We start from the raw sequence: 26,373 nt of genomic DNA on the forward strand, positions 1-26,373 counted from the left end.
TACCTCAACCACCTTTTTGTCAGTACCCATCCAAATGTTATCTCATTTGGTCAATTTATCATAGAAACCTTCTGTTTTACAACGTTTACGTACTTAGAATGTATTTGCACATATGAAAACCAATTCATCCTTATATCTTGCCCTTCTAATTCTTGCACAGATTGAAGTTCACCCTCTTCATTCAATATTTCGCCACGTTTGACCATTTGTTCCCTCTTACATATTATGGGGTATATGAAAATGCTTCCATAGCTGATAGCCAGACTGGCATTTTGAAATAGCGTTGCCTTTTAATCTTCTCCGAATTGAATAGTAAAGCCTGTGATATGTAACGCCTCCTGCAAGACCCCCGTGTGTTTTAGACCCCTCGTGCCAGAGGAAGGCAGGCGATCAGGTCCTTCTAGCCGAGATCTCGACATGCTTTTTTGAACCTCCTGCAGTTCTTGGGCTTCTCTTCTGCTGTCCACTGGCACGGCCCTGTGAATGAACCACAGTTCCTTCTGTTCAACCACAGTTAAACCTGCATGGGGGGGGTCACCTCCAAGACCCCCCACCCTGTTTGGACCCCCAGACACCCGCTGGGAGGGAGGGCAGGGCCAGAGGCTCCCTTGCCCCCCCCCACCCCAGCCCCAGTGGGGAGCCAGACGGGCCTTTCCCCCTGCTGGAACTGGGGAGGGTGACCCCTGCCCTCCCCCCCAAAGCTGACAGCCCCTCCAGGCCGGCCGTGGCCCAAGGGAGCCGAGGAAGGGCGACTCTCTGGGGGGTCCCATTCAGGAGAGCCCTCCCCAAACAAGGCTGGTGGCAGGGGCGCCCTGGGGGAGCAATGTGTCTGCAGGGAGGGGTTCCTTTGCCCCCTCCCCAACCGCGGAGGAGGAGCCAGCGCTGGGGAGGGGGGGGCTTATTGCCACTGCTGCACCGGACCATCAAGCCAGGCAACCGGCCAGGCGGGGCAGCGGACGGAGTGTCCCCCCCCGGCTTCCATCGGGCGGGGCGGGGCGAGCGGCGGACGCGACAGGAAGCAGGCGGCGGAGCTGGGCCGCCCAGGGGATCCCGCGCCTGCAAGGGGAGGGGGCGCCCTCTCCCTCCCCCGGCTGCTGATGCTCGCGGGCGCCTGCGCGGTAAGGGGGTGGGGGCCGCGCCGGAGCGTGGGGGGCGTGGGGGGCGTGGCCTCTCCGCAGGGGCCTCCTTGCAACCCCCGCCTCTCCCCCCCCTCCCTCCTCCCTCCGTTCTTGCAGGTGGCGGCGCTGCTGCACCGGCTCTCCGGGCGCCTCTTCTCTCCTCCTCCTCTTCCTCCCGCATGGCGGCCGAGGCCCCTCCTGCTCCGGCTCCGGCGGGCCTCCTCTCCGCCGCCTTCGTCACCTGCCCCAACGAGACGGTGGCCAAGGAGATCGCCAGGTGCGGCCGGGGAGGGGGTCGCCGGGGGTGGGGGTGGGGCGCCGGGCCTGCTGTCGGGGCTTTAGGGCCTGATGGATGCTCTCTGCAGGGCCCTGGTGGAGCGGCGCCTGGCGGCCTGCGTCAACGTCCTGCCCCACGTCACCTCCATGTGAGTCTCGGGAGGGAGGGAGGGAGGGGCTGCGGGGAGGGGGGGGGTCGCGGCGTCCGGGCCTTCAGCTGCCCCCTCCGCCTCTCTTGCAGCTACCGGTGGAAGGGCGCCGTCGAGGAGGACGCCGAGGTGCTGCTGGTGAGTTTGGGGGGGTGTCCGGCCAGGAGACCCACTTGATCTGTGCCCCCCCGTCCGACCCCCTCCCCACCCAAGGGGGCTTGAACCCCCCTGACCCCCTCCCCGACCCAAGGGGCTGGAAACCCCCTGACCCCCTCCTCACCCAAGGGGCTTGAAACCCCCTGACCCCCTCCCCCCACCCAAGGGGCTGGAAACCCCCTGACCCCCTCCCCCCACCCAAGGGGCTTGAAACCCCCTGACCCCCTCCCCCACCCAAGGGGGCTGGAAACCCCCGACCCCCTCCCACCCAAGGGGCTGGAAACCCCTGACCCCCTCGCCCACCCAAGGGGCTGGAAACCCCCTGACCCTCCTCCCACCCAAGGGGGCTTGAAACCCCCTGACCCCCTCCCCACCCAAGGGGCTGGAAACCCCCTGACCCCCTCCCCCACCCAAGGGGCTGGAACCCCCTGACCCCCTCCCCCACCCAAGGGGCTGGAAACCCCCTGACCCTCCTCCCCACCCAAGGGGCTTGAAACCCCTGACCCCCTCCCCCAAGGGGCTTGACCCCCCTCCCCACCCAAGGGGCTTGAAACCCCCTGACCCCCCCCCACCCAAGGGGCTTGAAACCCCTGACCCCCTCCCCACCCAAGGGGGCTTGAAACCCCCTGACCCCCTCCCCACCCAAGGGGGCTTGAAACCCCCTGGCCCCCTCCCCCACCCAAGGGGCTGGAAACCCCCTGAAACCCCCCCCCCACCCAAGGGCTTGCCCCCTGACCCCCTCCCCACCCAAGGGGGCTGGAAACCCCTGACCCCCCCACCCAAGGGGCTTGAAACCCCCTGACCCCCTCCCCCACCCAAGGAGGCTGAAACCCCCTGACCCCCTCCCCACCCAAGGGGCTGAAACCCCTGACCCCCTCCCCACCCAAGGGGGCTTGAAACCCCCTGACCCCCTCCCCCACCCAAGGGGGCTTGAAACCCCCTGACCCCCTCCCCACCCAAGGGGCTTGAAACCCCCCTGACCCCTCCCCACCCAAGGGCAAACCCCCACTGGGGGCAAGGGGCCAGGACTGTGCAGGGATGGTTTGGCCGAGGAATTTGGGGAGGGGTCATGGGGGTGGGAGGGAGGGGGAGAGGCTTTCCCCTCTGGCCAGCTTCACAGAACCCCGGCTGCAGATTTGGGGGCCCTCACCCCTACTCTTTCCTCCCCCTCTCCCCAGATGATCAAAACACGCAGCTCCCGGGTTTCGGCGCTGGCAGAGTTTGTCCGGTAAGGCAAGACACCCCCCCACCCCGGCAGTGCATGATGGGGGGCAACACTCACTTTCTACATCCCCCCGCAAAGACCCCCTCTCCCCCTGGCAGTGCATGATGGGGCGGGGGGCAACACACACACTTTCTACATCAACCCCCCATTTGGCTTGCAGGTCGGTGCACCCCTACGAAGTGGCCGAGGTGATCTCCGTCCCCATCCAGCAGGGGAACCCCCTACCTCCGATGGGTGGAAGAGACCGTGGACCCCGAGTGAGGGGGGGGCCTTGACCCGCCTGGGCCCACAATAAAGGCCTCCCCCTCCCCAGGGGGGCAGTGCCAGGCTCTGGCTTCCATTTGCCTTTGTGGGAGAGGGAGGGGGCCCTCCTTGCGTCTTGGGTGGGGGGAGGGGCGGCTCCCGGAGAAGGGATGACCCCTCCCTCCCCTCGGCAGTCCCACCGCTGGGGCCCCCACCCTGGAAGAAACGGCGCCAGTCGAGGGTCTCACTGAAGCTTTTATTCAGCCTCTGGCTGTGAAAGGGAGGGGGCGCGGTGGGGGGCAGTGGGGGGAGGCAGGCAGCAGCCACCCCTCCCCCCACCCCCGGGAGCCGTGCCCGGCCCCTCTGGACGCCTCTCGTAAGAACTCGACTCCGAAACAGTACAAAAATAAACAAACTCGGGGGCTTCACTCCGCAGGGGAGGGGCGAGGGGTGGGGAGGGGGAGGGCAAGGGGCGGGGTCCTCCGGCCAGGGTCCCCCTTTCCCGGCTCCCTTCCCTTCTGTGGAAAGTGGGGGAGGGGGACCTAGAACATGCCCCGCCCGTCCCACTCCACCAGGTACTGGACGCTGCCGTCCGTGGCGATGCGCCGGGCCAGGATGCGGACGGCCTCCCCCCGCGCCAGCCGGCCCATCGCCCCAAAGTAGCTGCTGCTGGCCGGGGCGCAGAGGGCGGGGGTCACGGCGGGGGCCACGGCGGGGGGCGGGGCTTGGCGCTTGAGGGGAGGCGTCGGGCAGGGCAGGAAGGCGGGGGCGGGACGCTCCGGGCTCTGCTGCTCGGCGGCGGTGGGGGCGGCTGCCACGCAAGGCTCGAGGGGGCCCTCACCGTTTCTGCTGCAAGGGAAGGGGAGGGGCGGTTAGTCCCAGGCCACAAAGCCCCCGGCCCCTCCCTCCCCCGAGACCCCCGGCGGAGGCGTCCCAGCCAGGGCGAGAAGGGGGGCACCTCAACCGTCGGGGTGCGTCCCATCCGAACTCGGGCAGCCCGGCTGGGGCAGCTCGGTGCCCCGCGTGGTGACATGGCGGGAAGCGGAGCAAGGGGCGGTGGGCACCCCAGCTGCTTTGGGGACCTTCCTGCCCAGGTGTGGGGTGCGGGTCCTGTGACCACGGGGCTCGGGGAAGAAGCCGGTGGGGGAGACGGCCAGCGTGCCGGGGCTACCTGGTGCCAAGGAAGGGCTGCTTGCACCCCTGGGGGAAAACCGCCACTCCTCCTGCATGGAAGGGGCACCCCTTGCTTTGAGGGCAAGGGTGGCCCCAGGGCAGGGCCAGAGGCTTCCAAGGGCCCCGGCGGGGTTTTGCTCTGAAAGACCCCCCACACGCACACACACCCCGGTCCATCAAGGCTCCTGCCCAGCCTGAGCTGCTGCCTTTGCCCTGCGATGCCCCTTGGTCCCAGCCCTTGGGAGGGGCCCTGCCGGGCCCCGTCCTGCCACGGCGACAGGGGCCCGACAGGGGCCAACGGAGAACCTCAGCCCTGCCTGGAGGCCCCAGCCACAGGAGGCCGGCCCAGCGGATGCCCCTCGAGGCCAGAGGGCCCCCTTAGGATCCTCCACCCTGGCCCTGGGGGAGGCCGTGGGGACCCCCATGCCCCTCTGGGCCCCCACCCAGCTCACCTCAAGGCCCCTGCGGTGTTGGCCGAGGGGTGGAAGGAGGCGAACATCCGGATCGGAGCGCTGGGGGAGAGAGAGAGAGAGAGAGCGGACCATCAAGAGGGGAGCCGGCCTGGGGAAGCAGCCCTGCCCCCTTGCGCCCCTGGCCGCAGCCTCACCTGTCCTGGCAGCGGGCATCGGTGCGGCGGAAATTGTAGGTGCTGCAGGTGCCGCCGTAGCCGCCGTAGCTCTGGTTAGGACTGACCGGGCTCTGCACCAGCTCCTGCGTGGAAGGGAGAGCGTTGAAGGGCAGCTGGGTGGGAGGGGGGCAGCACGGACCCCTCCTCCCTGGTGGCCCTCCCTCCATGTCCCTCCGCTCCCCTCCCCCCGCCCGCTTACCTGAGTGAGGGCCCTGCTCAGCCGCTCCCTCTCCCTGGCGCTGTCCTGCTCCGTGGTGCTCAAGGCTGCCCCGGGGGCCTTCGGGCGGTGGCGCCTCTCCCTCCTGGGCTGCGGCCCCAACCCACGCCTGCCCTGCCCTGAAAGCAAGCTGTAAGGGACCCTCCTTATCTGTGCAGCACGGAGGGGGGGGGGGGACACAGCTTCCTCCTCTGCCCAGGCCCACAGCTGGGGAAGCTCCCGCTCACCTGCTCTCGGAGAAGGGGGAGGCCCCCGGGCCCCTCGGGGCGTGGGGGGCAGGGGCGGGACTCGCAGGTGCAGCCCGAAGAGCCCCTTCCGCTTCTTGATCTCCTTCCCGGAGATGAACCTGTGGGCGGGGAGGGGGGAGAGAGTGGGAGGTCCTGCCGGAGCGGCTCCCTCCTGCAGCCCCAAACGCTGTGGGTGAGCCCTCCCCCCATCCCGTCGACGACACAAGACCGGCGGCACACTGACGGGACAGACAAGGGCAGCGACGGGCGCTATAAAGTAGATCCAGGCGCAGACAAGGGCAGCGACGGGCGCTATAAAGTAGATCCAGGCGCTAAAGGGGAGGGGCACTTTGGAAACTCACCGGCTGCCTTCGGCCCTCCCCCCCCGCTTTCTGGACCACCTTTTCCGAAGGAGCCTCATTTTCTGCGTCGGCCCCCACTGGGTTCCCACGAGACCCTGAAGCCTTAGATTCCCCTAAACCCAGGAAGCGGCCCCTTCTCTGGACCAAACAGGGCCAGGGGCAGAAACGGACTCAATCGCCCAAAGCGGTTCGATGAGCTGCCCATTTGGGGGGCTCAAGTCACAGAAGAGAATTTCAGTGAACCCAGGCTGGCTGAGCTTGTGCGTCAGGCCGAACCCCCGAAAAGAGGCTGGGCAGAGGCGGGACCTTCGCCCGGCCCAGGAGAGTCGGCCCTGTTGGGGAGGGAGGGGTCAAGCAGGCAACCTGCCTGAAGTCCCCGCAGAGACAAGCTCCGATTCCCGCTCCGGAGCCTCCTGTGGCCTTTCCTGGGCGCTTTTACTAGCCTGGGAAGATTCCTGTCAACAGGCCGAGAGCAACCAAGCGCAGCAACTCCCTCTTGCACGGGTCGGTCCGGTTGTTCGCGCCTGGCAACCCCCAACGAGGCCTACCTGTCCTTGTGGCCAGTCAGGGCGCTCAGCAGCTGGTTGTAGCGTTCCCCTTTGGGCGTCTCGGAGAGCTGCGGGAGGCCGAACAAGGACGATGAACAGCGGCCCCGCACAGCCGCCACGGGGAACCCAACCTCCGCCCCCCGCCTCACAAAGGGACCCGTTGCCAGGGCAAAGAAATGGGGCCGGTTTAGCCAAGGGGCCCAGAAGGTGGTGGCCTCCCTCCCAGAGTGGACACTTGGTGGAACCGACCAGAAGGACACTGCCGGCCAGGGGGGAGAACCACACCCGTAAGGCTGCGGCTGAGGTCCCTTGGGTAGATACGCGCCATATATGAAACCCCGTTGGGGTCAAAAGTCACCGGGGGCTTGAAGCAGCCGTGCTTAGGCCACGAATGTCCACTTCCTAGCCTGCCGTCGGCTGCCTCTGCACTGCCCCCCCCCGTTTCCCCCCAGGGATTCAGGCCCAAAGGGCCTCATTTGGGGGAGCTAGCAGCCCCCCACCTGCCCCTCACATAAGGCCCGCAGGAAGAGGCCGCCCCGGGTTCTTCAACAGAGGCAGGAGCCCGGGCTGACCCGCTCTGTGTCCACCCCCATCACAACGCAAAGCAGGCAGGAAGCCGAGGGGTCCCCCCTTGTCCTCCCCCCGGCCAAGCCCTGTGCTCTGACCTCCCCAGCAGGAGGCTGTCCCAGTTCTCGCTGGCGAAAGGCAAGATCTCGCGCCAAAGTCGAAATATTTCTTCTTGCAGCAGATGCTCAGGTGATACAGGATCAGGTGGGCCACGTCCACCCTGCAAAGGCGCCAACACCTGGGTAAGAGGTGGGAATGACCTTTGCCCTCTACACACACCCACCCGCCCCCAGGCTTAAAACTCCTCAGCTGGTCAGGGCCTGGCCTCCTCCCGAGGCCAGAGTGTTTCTCACAGAGGCCGGGGCTTCCGTCGAAAAGGACACCCCCAAACAGGCCGCCTCCGTCAGGCCCCAAAGCCAGTACAAACAGCACCCGCCACCGCCACTGTGAAATTGACAGAGGGAAGCGCCCCGCTGGCTGGGGAGGGAGCAGCTGCCGTCAGAGCTTGTGGCCCTGGACCCCAAAAAACTGGGCCCGCAAAGGAGGCAAGCGGCGGCAGCGTCTGGGGAGCATCTACACAGAGACACCCCCAAAAGCCCCCTGGAACAAGGCCAAAAACACCCCGCGGCCAAGGGCCCTCCCGGACACAAGCAGAGCAGCCGCCAGGGCTGGAGTTACAGACCCCACCTCTCCTGCTAGGGTTCCCCCCTTTGCCCTCCCCTCGGCCGAGCAGGCGCCCTCCCGACTCACCACCGCAGGGCCAGGCGCCGGACGCCTCGGGACCCTGAGTGCAGGCGCAGCATTCAAAGACGTAGAACCTGCCCGGGGTTCAAGAGGTCAGCAGTGCCTCCTCCGCCCCCCCCCCCACTGCTCCACACCCCCCCCTCCGGTCTCCTGGGTGGGGGTGGGGGCTCACCTGTCCCCGTAGAGGAGGGGCTTGCTCAGGCACTGGGTGCAGGCCTCGTGGAACCACTGGCCACAGTGGCAGCACTGCAGCATTTTGAGGTTCCACCTGGGCCGCGGGAGGGAAAGGGGAGGGGAGTCAGAGCACGGCACGGAGGACCTCAGCCACGGCCCCCCCGGCTCTGGGACCAGGCACCCTCCACCCCCCACCCCCCCGCTGGGCCTTCCTGGATCAACCAGGCCGTCTCCTCCCAGGTAGGGCAGCCGTCCTGCCCCCCGTCCCCCCCCCCCGTCCCCCGGGCCGGGCACGCACTCACTCGCCGGGCCCCCGCAGTAGCAGTAGCACTGCTGCCGGTTGCTCAGATGCTCGGCATCCCAGTCGAGGGACTTCAGCTGGTAGGGCAGCACCAGTTTCATGCCCAGCATGGCCTTGGCGTAGGGCCCCTTCTTCAGGGCGCCCCGCGCTGCAGGGGAGAGAGAGAAAGCGGGAGGCGCCTGGGGGGGGCCTGGCTCAGTGGGCGGGGGGGCGCAGGAGGGAGGGGGGCTGAGAGGGAGCCTGCTCCCTTCCCCTCCCCGAGCGAGCGTGGGCAGGAGCGTGGGGGGGCACCGTCCCTGCCCTCTCCCCTGAGGCCGGCCGGTGGGCAGGGCCTGAGCCCTGAGGGCCGTTGCTGTGAGGGGGCCCACAAGACCCCCCTCACCTTGGTGGCCACGGCAAAGACACACTGCCGGCAGGTCCAGGCGGCGTCGCTGAGCACGCGGGGCAGGTGGCATTCCTGGTGGTAGGCTGCGGGGAGGGCACGGGGTTAAAGGGGGCCCGAAGACGGACATCCCCCCCCCCGATCACCTGTCCTCCGTGGCACTCACCGTGGCTGCACTTCGCACCTGACCAGGCGGTTCTCCGGGCTGGAGGCTTCGGAGCGGCAGACGCTGCAGGAGGGCGGCTGGCCCGGGACGGCCGCTGCGGAGGAGGAGGAGGAGGAGGGGGGGGTCAAGGGTGGCTGGCGGGGGAGGGGTCACCGGGTGGCTGGCGGGGAGGGGAAGGGGTCACCGGGTGGCTGGCGGGGGAGGGGTCACCGGGTGGCTGGCGGGGAGGGGAAGGGGTCACTGGGTGGCTGGCGGGGAGAGGGGTCACCGGGTGGCTGGCGGGGAGGGGGTCACCGGGTGACTGGCGGGGAGGGGAAGGGGTCACCGGGTGCCTGGCGGGGGAGGGGGTCACCGGGTGGCTGGCGGGGAGGGGAAGGGGTCACTGGGTTGCTGGTGGGGAGGGGTGTCACCGGGTGCCTGGCCCGGGACGGCCGCTGGCGGAGGAGGAGGAGGGGAAGGGGGTCAACGGGTGGCTGGCGGGGAGGGGGTCACCGGGTGGCTGGCGGGGAGGGGAAGGGGTCACCGGGTGGCTGGCGGGGGAGGGGGTCACCGGGTGGCTGGTGGGGAGGGGAAGGGGTCACCAGGTGACTGGCGGGGGAGGGGGTCACCGGGTGGCTGGCGGGGGGGGGAAGAGGGGTCACCGGGTGGCTGACGGGGGAGGGGAAGAGGGGTCACTGGGTGGCTGGCGGGGTGGGGGACCGACACCGACCTCCCCCGCCCCGCCGGAGAGCGAGCCCCTTTGGGGGGCAGGCGAGGGGAGGGGCGAGGCAGAGCACCAACCCGGGTTAATGTCCTTCCACAGGACCAGGAACTGCGAGTCGTCCTCGAACTGGACCAGGCACACCTGCCGGGCGGCGTCCACCTGCGGGGAGGGGAGGCGGCGGGGTCAGCGGGGTCCGGCCGGGGCGTCTCTCCCCCAGGGTCGGACGTGGGGGGATCGGGGGCGCCGCCGGCTGACCTTCTTGATGGTGCCCAGGTAGAGCAGCCCGTCGGTCCAGCGAGCCAGCACGTCCTGCCCGTCCCAGAAGCGCGGCCAGCCGGCGGCGGGGAGGCGTCCGGGGCCGGGCCGGGCCGGGCGCTTCCAGGGGCCGGAGGTCAGGCGGGCGCTGGTGCGGGGGCCGCCGCGGGGGCGGCGGGGGCTCGCTCGCCATCACATCCCCCTCCGCCGCCGCCGCCGCCGCCGCAGGAGACCCGCGGGCGGGAGGCCCCGCGCCGGTGACGCAGAACCCTCGGAGCCCCGACGGAGCCCTGACGCGACCTTCGGGCTGGCCGGGCGCGGCCTCCGGGGTCCCCGGGAGGGGGAGAGGGGGCGGCGGAGGCGGCGGGGGCGGCGGCCGGGGGGCGACGGGCTGCACCGGCGGGGCTGCTGTCGGCGGAGCGAGCAAACGCCACCGGCCCCGCCCCTCTTCGGTCGGGGGAGGGGCGGAGCCCTGGGTGAGCCCTCCGGCCCCGCCCCGGGAGGGCCCCGCCCCTCCCTCCCGGCCTGCCCGGCGCCCGTGCGGAGAGGGCGGGGCTTCCGTCAAGGCCCGCGCACGCACGCACGCACAGCAGCCGTCACGCACAGGGGCCGTCGCAAGCGGGAGGGGCGGGCCGGCGGGGAATCCTCCTCCCGCGATTGGTCGCCGTCCGGGGCGGGACGAGCGCGCCGCCGCCGCCCCTCCCCATTGGCTCCGCCGCGCGAGGGGCCGGACGGGAGCTGATTCGAATCCCTCCAGACGTTGCCGAGGCGGCGAGCAAGCAGCGAGCGGCGTCCTGCGGGGGGGCGATCCTCTGAGCGTGTGCAGAGAGCGCGGCGGCCGATCGCGCCCCGCGCCGGATGCGCCAGTGAAGCCGCGGAGCCTCGGGCGATGGACCGGCCGGCCTCCCGGCAGCCCCTGGCCCCCAATGCGGCTCCCGAAAGCGCCTCCCGGCTGCCCCGGCCGGGCTTGCGGGGGAAGCGCGCGGCCGCGGCGGACGAGAACGCGCCCCCGGAGCCCCAGGTGAGCGGCGGGGGCGCGCGGGTGGGGGAGGGCGCCCCCGATCTGCCCCATGATCTGACCCCCCTCCTCCTCCTCCTCCCCCCCGCAGAAACGGGCGCGCACCGGGGCGGCCCCGGGGCCGAAGTGCGCGGCGTCCCAGCAGGTCCAGGCGAATGCGGCCCCCGGAGGGTCCCGGCCCCGAGCGGCCCCCTCGGCTCCCCACGGCCTCCTGCGCGTCTCCGGTAACCAGGCGGGTGGGGGGAGAGGGGCGGCCGGTGCACCGTCTCTGCGGGCGCCGCTGACGGTCCCCCTCCGCCTCCCTCCCCGTCTTGTCTGTCTGACCCCGCAGGACGACGCCGATCCTCGGCCAGGGCCACCATCGCCGCCCTCCCAGCCGCCCCTCCCGCAGGTGGGCATCGGCGGGGCATCGGCGGGGGCGGAAGGGCCGAGCCCCCTCCCGGTGGGGCCTTCCGCCTGCCGGTCCCGCTCACTCTCCCTCCTCCTCCGCTTGCAGGGCTGAAGCGCCGGGCGGCTGTTCTTGCGGAGCCTCCCAAGCCAGGTAAGGCAGCCCCCACCCCTGCGCCCCCCACCCTGCGGCCCTTAAGCCCCTCCCCCCACCCGTGCTCACCTGGGCCTTTCCTCCCCAGGACCCCGGCTGCGGCCCCCGGGGCGGGCGGGAGCGGAGGCGAGCCCCTGGGACCTGAAGGGCCAGATCAGCGACCTCCAGGCCAAGGTGGCCGCCTACAAGGAGCGGGTCCAGGGGCTGGCCGGGAGAACGAGGCCCTGAAGAGCCAGGTGGGGGCCTGCAGCAGGAGCTGGCGGAGGCCACCGGCCGGAACGGAGAGCTGACCACCCGGGTCAGGTGAGGCAGTGCCGCTGCGGAGGCCGAGGGGGGCTCCAGGGGTCCACCCGCTGGTCTTAACCCCCCCTCGGTCTTCTTGGTCAGTCTGCTGGCCTCGGAACTGCAGGGCTGCCGAGAGCAGGCCAGGGAGAGCGGCCAGAGGGTGTCCGAGCTGCTGGAGAAGGAAGAGCGGCTGGAGGAAAGGTGCCGGAGCCAAGCCCAGAGGATCGGACAGCTGGAGGCCCTCCGCCAGGAGCTCACGGAGGGCAGCCGGGAGCAGGCCTTCCAACTGAAGGCCAGAGAGGTGAGAGGACAGACTGCGCCTTCTCGGCGCGTCTTGGTTCAGCCCTGGGCAAGGTCAGGAGAGGAGAGCCTCGGTTCTCCCCGCACCCGGTCCACGCCTTTTGGGAGTGGGGAGGTGAGAACGACACAGCCAGGTTTTGCACAAGCTCTGTCACGCATGCAGCCCATTGAGTCCTGGAGGAGGGGAGGCACCAAGTCCGGCCCTCCGTCCTCCTCTCGCCACCCCTGAGCCGCCTCGGCCGTCGCTGCCTTTCCTGGGCCAAGCAATCGTGGGGTAGGGGTGTGTGTTGCACCATCTCAAACATGGAAGGCAGTGACTCTCTTCTCTGGCTTTGTCGAGCGGCTGCCGTGCTGTTGGCAGGCCCAGGTTGGTCCCAGGGGCTCGAACGCTGCCCAGCGTCCACTAGGCAGCTGGGCCTTCCTCCCTCTGGCCAAGGTTGGTTACGCAGATCCCCTCCCACCCCGCTTCCAGAAGGGGCAAAGGTTCAGAGGAGGCGAGAAGAGACTGCCGTGGGGGGGGGTGCTGGGGGAGGGGACCCTGCTGAACCTGCCTCTGGGGGGGCAACGAGACTCAGCAGGCCCTTCCCTTCTTGCTGCTCAGCGAGAGCTGCTGCTGTCCGGAGAGAGCCTGGCCGGGCAACAGCAGCTGAACGAGGGGCTGATGGCCCGGCTGGAGGTGCTGGAGGAGCAGCTGCACCAGGGAGACATGGAGCGACGCTGCCTGCACAACGCACTGCAGGAGCTGAAGGTGGGAAGGGCGCCCTCCACCGCGCGTGTGTGCGCGTGTATTGGGGGGGGTGCGTGCCTCTGTCCCGAAGGGGCTGCCTGACAAAGGGCAACATCCGCGTCTTCTGCCGAGTGCGGCCCCTGCTGACCAGCGAGAGGCAGGCTCAGAAGGCCGCCAGCCACCTGCGCTTCCCGGCCGACAACAACAAGAGCCTTGGGCTCTCCAGGACAGAGGAGGTACCTCCCCCCCACACACACTCACACGGGCGGAGGGAGACCAGTGTCCCACCGCTGGGGAGACAAACGGTGGGTGGAGCGGAGCCGGGGGTGGGGGAGCCCAGGGGAGGACTGGGTAGCTCCGCTCTCCCAAAGTGACCCCTCCCTCCCTCCCTCCCCTTCCCCTACCCCCTGCAGTCCCACATTGGCCGTGAGCGCAAGGAGGACGTCACCTACGACTTCCACTTCGACCGGGTGTTTCCCCCGTCCAGCTCTCAGGAGAGCGTCTTCGAGGAAATCGCCCTGCTGGTCCAGGTGGGGTGGGGGGGGAGCGGAGGGGCGTCTGGTGGGTGGCAGGGGGTGCTCCCCCCCCCCTTGGCCAGGCGTTCACCCTCCCGGGCTCTCCTCTTCCTCCTCCCTCTGCCAGTCAGCCTTGGACGGGTATCATGTCTGCATATTCGCCTACGGGCAAACGGGAAGTGGCAAGACCTACACGATGGAGGGCCCCGAGGACGCGGCCCCCGAGACGGCAGGTGTGATTCCTCGGGCCGTGAGGCGGATCTTCGAAACCTCCCGTGAGATGGAAGCCAAGGGGTGGCAGGTGAGGGGGAGGGGAGGGGGGTCCTTTGCAAGCGGTATCCCAATCCTGCAAGCCGGCAGAATCGGGAATGGACTCTGGGCCTCCTTTCCGAACCCCGGCCTTCTCTCCTCCCTCCCCAGTACCAGTTCACAGCCAACTTCCTGGAGATCTACAACGAGTCGCTGCGGGATCTTTTGGTGCTGCGGCCGGAGCAGAATGGGGATCTGGAGATCCGCCGAGTGAGCCAGTTCACAGAGGAGCTGCACGTCCCCAACCTCTCCTGCGTCTCCGTCTCTTCTGAGGAGGAGGTACGACGCCCTCCCCCCAGCCCCTCCCCAAACTCTGAGGGGGGGCTCCTTGTGCCTCTGTCTCCACCCCCCCTCCCTTCAGGCTCCTGGGACCCTCCCTCCTTTTCCCTTTCCAGGTCCAGAGGCTGCTGCTGACGGCCAAGGCCCACCGCTCCGTGGCCAGGACCAACCTGAACGAGCGCTCCTCCCGCAGCCACAGCCTCTTCCAGCTCCGTGTGGAGGGCAGGAACGCCAAGCGGGGGCTCCACACCTCCTGTGAGTGCAGGGGGGGAGGGCTGCCGATGATTCCTCAGGGCCCCTTGTGGAGCCCCCCCCCCCTCCCCTGACCTGCTCTTCTCTCCTTGGCCCTGCAGCTGTGCTGAGCTTAGTGGACCTGGCGGGCAGCGAGCGGCTGGACAGGTCCTTGTCCACGGGGGAGCGGCTGAAGGAGACCCAGGCCATCAACACCAGCCTCTCCACCCTGGGCCTGGTCATCAACGCCCTCAGCAACAAGGTAGCAGCCACTGCCCTCGGGCACCATGGCGGGGGGAGGGGGCAAGGAGGCAGCTGGGGCATCCTCTCTGGGCCAGGTGCATCATGCCTGACCTTCCCCTCCCTGCAACCTTTTCCGCAGGAGGCCCACATCCCGTATCGCAACAGCAAGCTGACCTACTTGCTCCAGAACTCGCTGGGGGGCAGCTCCAAAATGTGAGTGGCTATTTTGGGGGCTGTAGAGGGAGCAGGGGAAGGGCTTCGGCCCAGGAGGGGCTGCCCTGGGACCCCCCTCCCACGCCGCCCCCGCCCTCTTCTGCCCCCAGGCTGATGTTTGTGAACATCTCCCCTGGAGGAGAACTTTGGGGAGTCCCTGAACTCCTCGCTCGCTAGGAAGGTAAGTGGGGAGGGGTCTGTGGGGGATGGGGGCCGGGGGCAAGCGGCTGACGTCACCCCACCCCCTTTGCCTTGCAGGTGAACGAGTGCGTCATCGGCCAGGCCTCCAGCAACCGAAAGTAACCGGGCGCTTGTCTTCGTATTTTTTTAATCGTTTTACTGCTTTTTGTGTGTCTCTGTGTGCGTCTCTTTGGGTGGAGCTTTGAAACTTCTTCTGAATAAAAAGGGGCGAATCGCCAAGCCAGACCAGCCGCTTCCTCTTCTTTCCGGGCCGGGGGGCGGGGGGGGGCCCGAGAGCCGGGGGGCGGGGCGGGGGTTCAGATGGCGGAGAGGGGGAGGGGCGATGGCGGGAACGCCCGAAAACGGCGCAGCGCTGGACTTCCCCGGTTCCTACGGACAGGCGGGAGAGAGCGCATGCGCAGCGCCTGAAGCCCTGGGCAGGCGGAGCCGTTTCCCACGTCCTGAATCGGGACCCCGCGGGCGCTTGAAGGGAACCGAGTGCGCAGCCGCAAAAAAAAAAAGCTCCCCGCCAGGGGGCGTGGCCTCCGAGCTTCACCTAGCTATATCCGGTCACGTGCCAGGAGACGCCAGCGGCGCTTTCCCCCGTACGGGAAGATGGCGACGCTCCAATCTCAGCGGGGACCGAGGGGAGGATCGGTCCACCTATCGACCGGCGCGGCCGGTCCTCGGCAGCGGGGAGACGCCCGCGCTGCCGCCTGAGGAGACGCGGGGGCAACAGGGCCGCCTCCTTCGCCCCAGTCCGTACAAGAACATGGCGGCGCGGGACCTCCGCTTCCGGTCCTGCGCAGTGGGCGCGGAGGGAGGAGGCCGCCCGGGCGAGGCGAGGCGAGCGGAATTGAAATTTGAAAGCCGCCACCGGGGAAGGAGCGGCCGCCTCGGGTGTGCACACCGGCGCCGCCGCCGCCGCGGTCGCCCCCCAGACGAGGCCGGCCGGGGCTGCGCGGCGCCTCCCGCCGCGAGCCCGGTTCCCGCGTGGGTCGCCCCGCCCTCCCCGCCGGCGATGCCCGACGCCCGCTCGCCCCGCCGGCCATGAGTTCCCCGCCCGACGCCTCCAACGACGACGACTGCATCATCGTCCTGGACGACGACGACGACGCCTGGCCCGACCTCGCCGCCCCGGCCGCCGCCGCCGCCGACCCCCTCCGCCAGCGCTCCCGCGGGCCCGACGCCCCTCCGACGCCGCCACCCCCGCAGAACGGCAGCGCCGGGGAGAAGGGGCTCCGCGCCGAGAACGAGCGGCTCTTCCAGGAGGTGAGCGGGGGGGGTAGGTGGGGAACCCAGCCGGGCCGAGAGGGAGAGGAAAGCCGGGAAAGTCCACGCGTCAGCCTCTAAGGGGACCCCAAGGGTCATCCATCCCACCTTCCTGCAGGACCCTCCTGTGGCCCAGGAGTGGCCCCCTCCCCCACTCTCCTCTCCATTTCCCAGAATGCCCTGGGTCAGCCGGGTCCCCCCAGGCGGCAGCGTTTGTCCAGGTGGGAGACACCCCCCCAGACCATTCACTTTTATATACACTGCTCAAACAAAATAAAGGGAACACTTAAACAACACAATGAAACTGCAAGTCAATCACACTTCTGTGAAATCGAACTGTCCACTTAGGTAGCAACACTGATTGACAGTCCATTTCACATGCTGTTGTGCAAATGGAATAGACCACAGGTGGAAAGCATTGGCAGTTAGCAAGACATCCCCAATAAAGGAGTGGTTCTGCAGGTGGGGACCACAGACCACTTCTCAGTTTCCTATGCTTTCTGGCTGATGGTTGGTTCACTTTTGAATGCTGGTGGCGCTTTCACTCTAGTGGTAGCATGAGACGGAGTCTACAACCCACACAAGTGGCTCAGGTAGTGCAGCTCATCCAGGATGGCACATCAATGCGAGCTGTGGCAAGAAGGTTTGCTGTGTCTGTCAGCGTAGTGTCCAGAGCATGGAGGCGCTACCAGGAGACAGGCCAGTACATCAGGAGACGTGGAGGAGGCCGTAGGAGGGCAACAACCCAGCATCAGGACCGCTACCTCCGCCTTTGTGCAAGGAGGGACAGGAGGAGCACTGCCAGAGCCCTGCAAAATGACCCCCAGAGGGCCACAAATGTGCATGTGGCTGCTCAAATGGTCAGAAAGAGACTCCATGAGGGGTGGTATGAGGGCCCGACGTCCACAGGTGGGGGTTGTGCTTACAGCCCAACACCGTGCAGGACGTTTGGCATTTGCCAGAAAACACCAGGATTGGCAAATTCGCCACTGGCGCCCTGTGCTCTTCACAGATGAAAGCAGGTTCCCACTGAGCACATGTGACAGACGTGACAGGGTCTGGAGACGCCGTGGGGAACATTGTGCTGCCTGTAACATCCTCCAGCATGACCGGTTTGGCAGTGGGTCAATAATGGTGTGGGGTGGCATTTCTTCAGGGGGCCGCACAGCCCTCCATGTGCTCACCAGAGGTAGCCTGACTGCCATTAGGTACCGAGATGAGATCCTCAGACCCCTTGTGAGACCATATGCTGGTGCGGCTGGCCCTGGGTTCCTCCTAATGCAAGGCAATGCTTGACCTCATGTGGCTGGAGTGTGTCAGCAGTTCCTGCAAGACGAAGGCATTGATGCTATGGACTGGCCCGCCCGTTCCCCAGGCCTGAATCCAATTGAGCACATCTGGGACATCATGTCTCGCTCCATCCACCAATGCCACGTTGCACCACAGACTGTCCAGGAGTTGGGGGATGCTTTAGTCCAAGTGTGGGAGGAGATCCCTCAGGAGACCATCCGCCTCCTCATCAGGAGCATGTCCAGGCGTTGCAGGGAGGTCATACGGGCACGTGGAGGCCACACACACTACTGAGCCTCATTTTGACTTGTTTGAAGGACATTACATCAAAGTTGGATCAGCCTGTAGTGTTTTTTTCCACTTTAATTTTGAGTGTAACTCCAAATCCAGACCTCCATGGGTTGCTAAATTTGATTTCCATTGATAATTTTTGTGTGATTTTGTTGTCAGCACATTCAACTATGTAATGAACCAAGTATCTAATAAGAATATTTCATTCATTCAGATCTAGGATGTCTCATTTTTGTGTTCCCTTTATTTTTTTGAGCAGTGTATTTCCAACCCAACTGTTAGGTGACTATCATTCCTAAGAAAGGTGACTAAAAAATTACATGGATACTTATTGCGGGGGGAAGAAAGTGAACCTCCCCCTTTGACACCCGCAGCAGCCAATCGTAGTATAGATTGGGGTTCCCCAACTCCCCCCCCCCCCGGTGTGTGTGAACAAGCAAACCCCCAATTCAGGGAATCGGTCCCTGGTGGCCGAAAGGCTGGTGGGGGGGGGGGCAGCTCAGGCACCAGAAAGGCGGCAGTCGCCGACCAAGCGACCACAAAGGCGCCTTCTGGATGGACTCAATCGCCCATCCTCCGGGGTCTCTCCGCGGCCGGAATTATGCTCCCCTGGCACCCCCCGCCCCCCGAGGGCCACTGCCCTTTCCTAGAAGGGGCCAGAAGGCTTCTGTGCCCATTGACCCTGGTCAGGGAATTGCGCAGCAGTTTTCCGAATGAAGCTGGAGATGCTGACAGGAACTTGCACTGCATAAATCAGGGGTCTCCAACCTTGGCGACTTGAAGCCTGGCGGACTTCAACTCCCAGAATTCTGGGGGTTGAAGTTGCTAAGGTTGGAGAGCCCTGGCATAAATTTACATTGTGAGGTAAAACATTTACGTTGTGAGGTAAACCATTCAGAGCGCGCAGAAGAAAAAGGCGGGAAAAAAGATAAACACCTCCCCTTGACACCCACAGCAACAAATCACAGTGCAGATTGCCTCATTTATTTTATTTATTTATTTATATTGCCACCTGTTCGCCCATGGCAACTCAAGGCGGCTTACAAAATGTAAAACCATATTTAAAAAACCATAAAAACTAACAAAGAATCAAATAAATTAATAAAGTACAATAAAACAAAATTGGGGGGGGGGGAATCGTACCCCACCCCGATAACAGCAGATTACACGAGCCATTTGAATGGGCTCCATCGCACTCTGGGTTCCCCAGGCCCACTGGCAGAACCAGGCCGCCTTTTTTTAAAAAATTTTTTTTATTGATTTTTAAGAACAAACATAAACAAAACATAAAACATCTTTTTTGAAAGCAGCTTGATCCCGGGTTACATCTCTTTGTACAGACACAAATTCAAGTTCATGCTCATTTTTATATACCATTCCATATCTCATTACCATTGTACATTTTCTATATAGCTTCTCCCCTCTTTTAACTTTCTTAACTTTATTTTATTTATTTCATCTCGATTTAAATCATTATACTTATATTCTTTGTCTGTCCTGTTTCAGCTGTCTATTATCTTTTCTCATTAAACAAAATTTATCCTGTAATCACTGATTGGAGTATGACGCCTTTATATCTTTCCCCTAAAATTATAACACTTAATATAATACATAACTTCCGTTCGGATTCTGCTTGGTGCATTCTAAAACTACACACTGTATTTTAAAAAAAGAAAATATGAATATATAATATAATTAAAACAACAATCCATACCAATTCAATTCTATCGTTAATATTAATATTCATTTAGCTCTTAAACATTTTACACATTTATTTTCAAATAGGTATCATACTTCTATGGGAACACTTATAAACTTTCCATAGTTACTTCCCCCCCACTTCACTTATATTTTATAAAACATTGAATAATTAAAATGTTCCCATTCCTTCCTAGTTCAATTATCTCGTTTATTTCATTTCATTTATTTTGTTCACAAAAGTTTCACTGAATTACACTATTTTATCCCACTTTTTAATTGTATGTTGTTTCCAATTTTCTAACCTTATTTCTAATACAAATAATACAATCTTATGTACCTTTGCAGAATCAGTTTTTCAGTTAAATTTTCACCCATTATCTCTGAATAAGTCCTGTTTCTTTACATCTTGCTCCAAACCTTTGTAACTTCTCTTCCCTTCCTTCCTCCCTTGCTTCTCTCTCCCCTTTTTACCCCCTTGTCTCTCCACCTCCATTTCCCTCTTCTGTATTCCCCTTTTCTGTTCCTTTGTAACATTATATCCACTTTTCACATTATTTTTCCCTTTTTTGGTTGTTGTTTTTTTTGGTCTTAAATTCTCCACTCTCTTTCCCTCCTTTTCCCTTTCTTCCCCAGATAAAGTTACTTGTTCATCAAAGATGGCTTCTTCTTTGTCCCAATCTTCTTCTTGTGCAGTCTTTTCTTGTAGCTTCTCATAGGTACAGATCGCCATTTCTAAAAATTGAAAAGCGGAACCAGAAGAGCCCTTCCCTTCTTGTTCCTCTTCTTTATATTTTTTAAATTCCATTTTCAGTTCATCCACAAGTGATGCCATTGTAGAATTTTTTTAAACAACCACTCAATTGTTTTTAGTCATTCAGATATAATTTCCAAAAGTCCCAAAGTCACCAAGCAATCCAAATACACACAAGCTGTTTCTTTTAGCACTTTCTTCTTTTTTTCACTTTCTCTTCCTGGGGTTACTATTTAGTTGCAAAGTTCCAGTTAAAATGTATCTTTTAGAAGTCTTGTTTAGATTTAACTTTAAATTCTTTTGAATTCCAGGCAGGCTCCTCCTTCCAAATCCTGCTCTTAGTCTTTTCCTCTCCCTTCCCACTTATAGCAAAAAAAGGATTTTTTTAATATTCAGAAATCTTTATTGTCCCCTTGGCATTTAATTATATTTCCAGTTTAATTACCTATTGGTGCCAAAGCGGGTTTTTCCAATTTCTCATTCATCTGTCTTCGCTGTCACCGTAAGGAAGGAGAGTGGAAAAAAAAAAAACTTTCCCTTTTCACTTTCATTCGCTGCTTCCGAATCTTCTTTGGGAGCGATGTATCTTTTATAAATTTTTAATTCCAGGATACCTTGGTTGTTGCTTCTTATCCCGGTCAGCCAAAACTTTCACTTCTTAACTTCCTCCTGCACTTTCTTTTCCGGATGAGTGCTTCTTTGAGGCGGCCATTTCTAACCGCCGCTCTTAACGCCTTCGGGAATTTAGCCAGCTGAGGAGGAAAGATGCGGCTTTCCTCGAACCTGCTGGGATCTCCCCCTCTTCACCACCTCTACGGGGTGGCTTAGCCCCGAAGCCAAATTGACTCGGCGCGCTCCAGCGCACGATCGTTTTAGAACCAGGCCTTCTTCAGGGCCTTCCGGAAGAGCGCTAGAGTGGGGGCCTGGAGATTAGGAGGAATGATGTTCCAGAGAGAGGGAGCCACCACGGAGAAGCCTCCTCTTCCCTCCAGGTATATCTCCCTCGGGGATGGGACCCGCAGCATTCCCTGCCTCCCTGCTCTGATGGGTCAGGTAGATGTGACTGGTAACAGACAGTCCCTCAGATCACCTGAGGTCCGAAGCCACGAAGGGCTTGAAAGGGGACAACCAGCACCTTGAATTGCACCTGGAAGCAAATCGGCAACCAATGCAGCTCCTGCAAGAGAGGTGACACGTGTGTGCACACCAGGGTCTGCACAAAACCATGTGGGCCGCTGCAATTTGCACCATCTGGAGCTTCCAGATGTTCTTCAAGGGCAGCCCCATGTAGAGCACATTGCAATAGTCAAGACGGGAAGTGACTAAGGCAGTGGTGGCCTAACCTTTTGGGTTCCTGTGCTGCAAAAATTGTGCGCGTGCTTGCAGGCTTGCTGCAGCCAGCTTACCCCAGAGGCAATGCACGCCCCCATGCCCCCTATGCATGTGCGTGCATTCCCCAAACAGGAAGTAATGGAACGGGCCTGCGATTTTGCCCTGGCCTGCAGAAGCCTTCCTTCAGCCTCTGGGAGGCTCTGCAAGGCCTTAAACCGGCCGAAAATCAACTGAGGCCGCGCACATGCGCAGTGAGTAGTTTCCTGCAGCTCGCATGTAACAAATGGCTCGCGGCCAGGTTCGCCCATCATGGGACTAGGGCAGAAGCTCCCCAACCGCCGCTGGTTGCCAAAGGCGCCGCCATCTTTTGGAAAAAGTGCTTCGGTGAGCTTTTCCGGTAGAAAGCTCACCGGAAGCACTTCATCAAAAAAGATGGCGTGCCGAGCTTCCGGTGAGCTTTTCCAGGTAGAAAGCCATTTCTACCCAAAAGCTCACCGAGGCGCTGCCGCCATCTTTGACGAAAAAGTGCTTCCGGTGAGGTCACTGGAAGCACTTTTTCATCAAAAAAGATGGCGGCGCCAGTTGATGCCGGTACGCGGTCCGGGCGCGGCGTCAAAAAGGTTGGGGATCCCTGGACTAGGGCATGAGTGACCGTCAGTAGGGACTGTTGGTCCAGGAAAGGGCGCAAGTGGTGCACAACCTGCAATTGTGCAAAGCCCTCCTGGCCACGACACCCACGACTGCTCTTTGAGCAGGAGTCGTGAGTCCAGGAAAGCCCCTAGATTACGGTCCGTTTGGGGTAGTGCCACCCCATCCAAGACTAAAGGTGGTAATTCTCCCTCAACCAACGAACCCCAGACCCAGAGCCACTCGGTCTTGCAAGGGTTTAGTTTCGACCTGTTGCTCCCCACCCAGCCCCTAACAGCCTCCAGGCACTGCAAGAGGGAGGACACAGCGACTCTTAACTCACCACGGGCCGAGACATACAGCTGAGTATCATCAGCTGGATGATCTCACCCAGCGGCTTCATGTAAATGTTGAACGGGAGCGGAGAGAGTACCATTCCCTGCGGACCCCGTAAAGCAGTGGGCGAGGGTTGGATCTCTCCCCTCCTGTCAACAATGACTGAGAGCGGCCACAGAGGAAGGAAGTGAACCAGGATAGCACAAGGCCTCCCACTCCCATCCCCTGAAGCCCCCCCCCCCCAGGAGAATCCCATGGTCAATGGTATCAAAAGCCGCCAAGACATCAAGTAGAGCAAGGATGGATGCACTACTCCCATCCCACTCCCGCCAGAGATCATCCAAAAGTGCGACCCATGCCGTTTCTGTCCTCATGCAGGAGCCAGCCCTCTCCAACCAGTCAAGTACCCCTGTGCCCGTTGCATGCTTTGCTCTTCGAGCTGCTCCGCTTAGTATCCTGACCAACTGGGCTCCCGTGAAGGATTCTCCTCCTTAGGGACTACGGGGCCCGTCCCATAGACTTCTGGGGGAGAGGAGGGTATCGCCTCCAAGCCCAGCTCCCGTCTTCTTCCTGGCAGGAAGCCGCGGAGAAAGCGAATCCCGCCTGAGCCACGCCTTGAGCCCTGCCTCTCCTGCCCCCTTTTCCCCCCTGCAGTTCGTGGCCTTCTGCTCCAGGCACACCGAGGACCACCCTGAGGTCATCTCCTACCTCTCCGGCCGCCACCAGAAGACCAGTCCGGAGTACCTGGCTTCCGTGGAGTTTCACAATGTCCTGAGCCGCTGCCTGACGCGGGTGCAAGCCAGGAGTGAAAAAGTCTATGTCTACATTAATGAACTCTGCACCACCTTCCGGGCCCATTCGCAGAGGAGAAGGGCCGTGCCCCCGGCCCCCGCAGACACCCAGGATGCCCCGGCTGCCCTCGCCTCCCAGACGCCCTCTGAGACCGCCAAGCCCTGCGCGGGCTCCAAGCGGCAGATCCGCTACCTGGAGAACCTGCTGCGGGTTTACGCCAACGAGATCCGGCGGCTGCAGGAGCAGGAGCTGGACTTGGAGGAGCTGGACAGCCAGGATTCGGCCTACCTGCAGGAGAGCCGCCTCAAGCGCCGGCTGATGCACGTCTTCAAGCGCCTCTGCCAGCTGAAGGACTGCAGCAGCCTGACCGGCCGCGTCATAGAGCAGCGCATCTCCTACCGGGGGACCCGCTACCCGGAGGTCAACCGGCGCATAGAGCGGCTGATCAACCAGCCGGAGGCCTTCCCAGACTTTGCCGACATCCTCAAGGTGGTGCAGAAGGCCAGCGAACGTCACAAGCTGGGGCTGCCCAAGCGCCAGATGGAGGCCATGGCAGCCGACGCCTTCCGGGACGTGGGCGCCCGGCTGCAGGAGCGGCGTCGCCTCGACCTGGTCTACAACTTCGGCAGCCACCTCACCGACAAGTATCGGCCTAGTGAGTGCTGCAGGGAGGGGACTCTTGGTTCCACCGGGCAGGGCTCAGGCCTCAAGGAGTCCCGCTTTGGTGCCCGCTGTGCCCCTTCTGGTCTTGCTCAGGGCAGTCCTTGGGGCCACCAGCTGGGGGCGCAAAGGAGGCCCCCCGGCTGTTCTCGTCTTTCCTACTCCCTTTGGCTGTCGGGAAGGAAGGGAACGGGGGGCTGGGTCAGAGGGCTGGATGAGCAGCTCCGAACCCTCTCAGGTTAAGTCAAGCGGAGCAGGGCCGCCTGTCCCCCCCAATAGAGCTTGGCCCAGGGAACCCACTACCCCCTCTCCTTGTCCTTGAAGCGGCGGGTGGGAGGGGCATGTTTCTCTCCTCTCCGCACGGCCGCTTTGCTGGGCAGATTCTTGGACCGAGCAGCCGGACGGACTAGGGAGACTCCGCCAACTGTTGTCCCCCAGGAGGTAAGGCGGGGGGCACAATGGAGCTGCGCTTCACCCTCTGGGAGCTCCTGGCGTGGATCCCGGGTGGGGCCTTTGAGGCCGTTTAGAATTGGGGAGCGGGGTTAACCAGCTGTGTCCCCCGAAAGCACCCTGGCTATGGGGTGGCTGGGATTGAACACCTGGGGTGGGGGGAGGTTTGGGCAGGAGCCCGTCGGGGGAGGGAGGGGCAGCCCACGCTTGCTTTCCTCTGGCGGGGGCGGCTGAAGGTTCCTTGGGCACAGCCCCTCCTCGGAGGCCAGCGGGGATCTCTTTCCCAAGAGCCCCCCCCCCGTCCATGGAGGGGAGCCCATTGGCCCCGGGGCAGGCAGGCGGACCCCCGTCAGCTCGTGCCCGTCTCCTGCCCGGCAGATACTGACCCAGCTATGGGGGATGTGGAGCTAGCCCGGCACCTGCAACGCAACCAGGCGCTGGGTGTGCAGCGCCTGGAGGAGGTGATCACCCAGTTCGCTCAGCTGCAGGACAAGAGCGAGGAGGAGCAGCAGCAGGGGGAGGCCCCCAGGCAGGATGGCAGAGGCCCCCAGCCCGGCAGGGCCAGGGAGGGGGCCAGCCTCCCCGGAGGAGTCCGTCTCGGGAACAGCCGCCAGAGAGGTAAGGGGGAGGCCCAGGGGCCGTGGAGCAGGGGGCTTCCAGGGCAGGGGGATTGTGGGGCGGGCGGGGGACCTAACCTCCCGCCTTTGAGGGTCCACCAGAGGTCTTCCCGCCAACCCTGCTGGGCTCCACCTCAGAAGCTTTGCCGGGCCACGGGGTCAAGTCAAGGGGGCAGCTGCTGAGCTGGGGGAAGAGTCACGCTCACCAAGGCCGTCCCGTCCCACAGAGGGCCGAGACGGTTTGTGTCAGGCCTGCCCTGGGTAGGTTCCTTCGGAAAGAAAGACCCTCGACTCCCGTGGACCGAAGGGAGCGTTTCCTTTCCCGAAAGGCTGCTGGCTGCAGCAAAGTCCGGCTAGAACTAAGTTGCCCCCCCCCGCCTCCAGCCCCCCCTCCCCCCCATGACCAGCCAGTGAAGATCCCCTCGGGGCGTCCCCGTCCTGTGGCCCAGTGGGAGGTGGGGGGTCCAGGGCAAGTGGAACCCCGCCCCACCCACATACCCGGCCTTTGCCCTAGGACAGTGCAGGGCCCAAGGAGGTCAGTGAAAAGAAGGGAACATGGGACGAGGAGGAAGACGAGGAGGAGGAAGAGGAGGAGGAAGAGGAGGAGGAAGACTCGGACTCTGAGTCAGACCTAGACACGGAGCTGGCCCACTGCCTGGATGATGCAGAGGACGAGGAGGAGGAGGAGGAGGAGGCGGTGGCAGCGGCAGGTACCCTGGGTGGGTGGCTAAAGTGGCCTTCCCCCTTGAAGGGGCTCCTTGTGGCAATGAGTTCCGCAGGGTCATCCTGCATTAATAGCCTGGAGGGGGCTCTCCTCCTGGCCGTACAGTTCCTGGGGGACGGGGGATACTCCCGGGTGACCTCGGGTGACCCTGCCCCCCCGGCACCCAGGTGAGGAGCCCCCTGCTGCAGACGGGGACGCTGACCAGCAGATGGACCCGGAGGAGCCTGAGGTGGCCCTGCTCTCCGCAGAGGAGGAGGAGGAGGAGGAGGAGGAAGTCTTCCCGGACTCCCTCCCCAGCAGTTGCTCTTGCAGCTCAAGCAAGACGAGGAGGAGGAGGAAGGGGGCAGCAGAGCCCGGCCCCCGGGGCCCCCGGCGGCCCCCAAGCGCAGCAACTCGCTGGAGAACGGGGATCTCAACGGGCAGCCGCCCAGCAAGAGGAGCCGGCCTTGGGGGCAGCCCGTGGGCTCCAGCAGCAGGTGCGGGGCCTGGGGAGGGGACGGGGGGCTGCCTGCCCCCATATCATCTCACGCTGGCCTCCCTCTCTCTCTCTGCCCGGCAGCAGCATCACCAGCACCACCCCCACCACCACCCCCGGGGACGTCGGCTGCATCCGGGTGCCCAGCTCGGGCTCGGAGGGGGAGGAGTGGCTGCCCTCCCGCAGCAGCCCGGAGCCCCTGGCCGACTCCACCCGCCCGGACTCCCCCGGGGTGGGCCTGGTCTCCAGCAGCCAGGGCAGCCCCCGGCCACAGCAGCAGCAGAAGACCAGGATGAAGCCACGTTCGCCGGAGGACCTGCTCCTCACCAGGGTGGGTGCGGAGGGGAGGGAGAGGGGAGGGGCGCCGTGGGAGGAGCCTCCACTGACCTCTCTCCCTCTCCTTCACCCCCTCCCCACAGACCAGCGTGGCCACCCAGTGCGACCCGGAGGAGATCATCGTCCTCTCCGACTCGGAGTAGCAGCCGCGGAGAGGGGGCGCGGGGGGCGGAGGCCCGGAGGAGAGTAAAGACTTATTTTTGTGCACGGAGCCCGCCTGCCTCATTTTCCGCGCGGGCGGGGGGGGGGAGTGGAAGAGGGGGG

General features: G+C 63.6%; 4 protein-coding genes across 4 annotated transcripts; 3 read left to right on the forward strand and 1 right to left on the reverse strand.

The window, feature by feature from the left end:
• Positions 1-856: 856 nt before the first annotated feature.
• Positions 857-3,253, forward strand: CUTA (cutA divalent cation tolerance homolog). The gene is given in 7 exon segments (XM_087953347.1): positions 857-1,118; positions 1,236-1,395; positions 1,484-1,543; positions 1,636-1,681; positions 2,878-2,927; positions 3,085-3,141; positions 3,143-3,253. Coding segments are annotated over 6 exon segments (354 nt in total). The 5' UTR covers positions 857-1,118; positions 1,236-1,297; the 3' UTR covers positions 3,186-3,253.
• Positions 3,254-3,414: 161 nt separating this feature from the next.
• On the reverse strand, positions 3,415-9,806 carry PHF1 (PHD finger protein 1; the record flags this gene model as incomplete). The annotated part of the gene is given in 17 exon segments (XM_087954124.1): positions 3,415-4,016; positions 4,793-4,852; positions 4,948-5,051; positions 5,168-5,304; positions 5,413-5,531; positions 6,323-6,652; positions 6,988-7,042; positions 7,045-7,109; positions 7,640-7,664; positions 7,667-7,707; positions 7,806-7,901; positions 8,106-8,298; positions 8,400-8,576; positions 8,657-8,670; positions 8,672-8,750; positions 9,437-9,518; positions 9,615-9,806. Coding segments are annotated over 17 exon segments (2,076 nt in total), but the record flags the coding sequence as incomplete, so codon positions are not given.
• A 348-nt stretch (positions 9,807-10,154) lies between these two features.
• KIFC1 (kinesin family member C1) lies at positions 10,155-14,689 on the forward strand. Its single transcript, XM_087954125.1, is given in 19 exon segments — positions 10,155-10,635; positions 10,724-10,856; positions 10,964-11,023; positions 11,129-11,214; positions 11,262-11,301; positions 11,304-11,409; positions 11,411-11,476; positions 11,561-11,759; positions 12,360-12,506; positions 12,593-12,721; positions 12,899-13,015; positions 13,128-13,301; positions 13,421-13,588; positions 13,705-13,843; positions 13,942-14,081; positions 14,202-14,275; positions 14,386-14,400; positions 14,402-14,456; positions 14,534-14,689. Coding segments are annotated over 19 exon segments (2,025 nt in total). The 5' UTR covers positions 10,155-10,503; the 3' UTR covers positions 14,579-14,689.
• A 318-nt stretch (positions 14,690-15,007) lies between these two features.
• DAXX (death domain associated protein) lies at positions 15,008-26,313 on the forward strand. Its single transcript, XM_087953370.1, is given in 9 exon segments — positions 15,008-15,727; positions 22,710-23,502; positions 24,336-24,501; positions 24,503-24,575; positions 25,089-25,284; positions 25,466-25,635; positions 25,638-25,774; positions 25,858-26,104; positions 26,193-26,313. Coding segments are annotated over 9 exon segments (2,064 nt in total). The 5' UTR covers positions 15,008-15,505; the 3' UTR covers positions 26,253-26,313.
• Positions 26,314-26,373: the final 60 nt, after the last annotated feature.

The sequence above is a fragment of the Notechis scutatus genome, chromosome 2 (assembly GCF_049901735.1).
Source record: "Notechis scutatus isolate UNSWTSFEM ecotype Mainland chromosome 2, rNotScu1.2, whole genome shotgun sequence".
NCBI lineage: Eukaryota > Metazoa > Chordata > Lepidosauria > Squamata > Elapidae > Notechis > Notechis scutatus.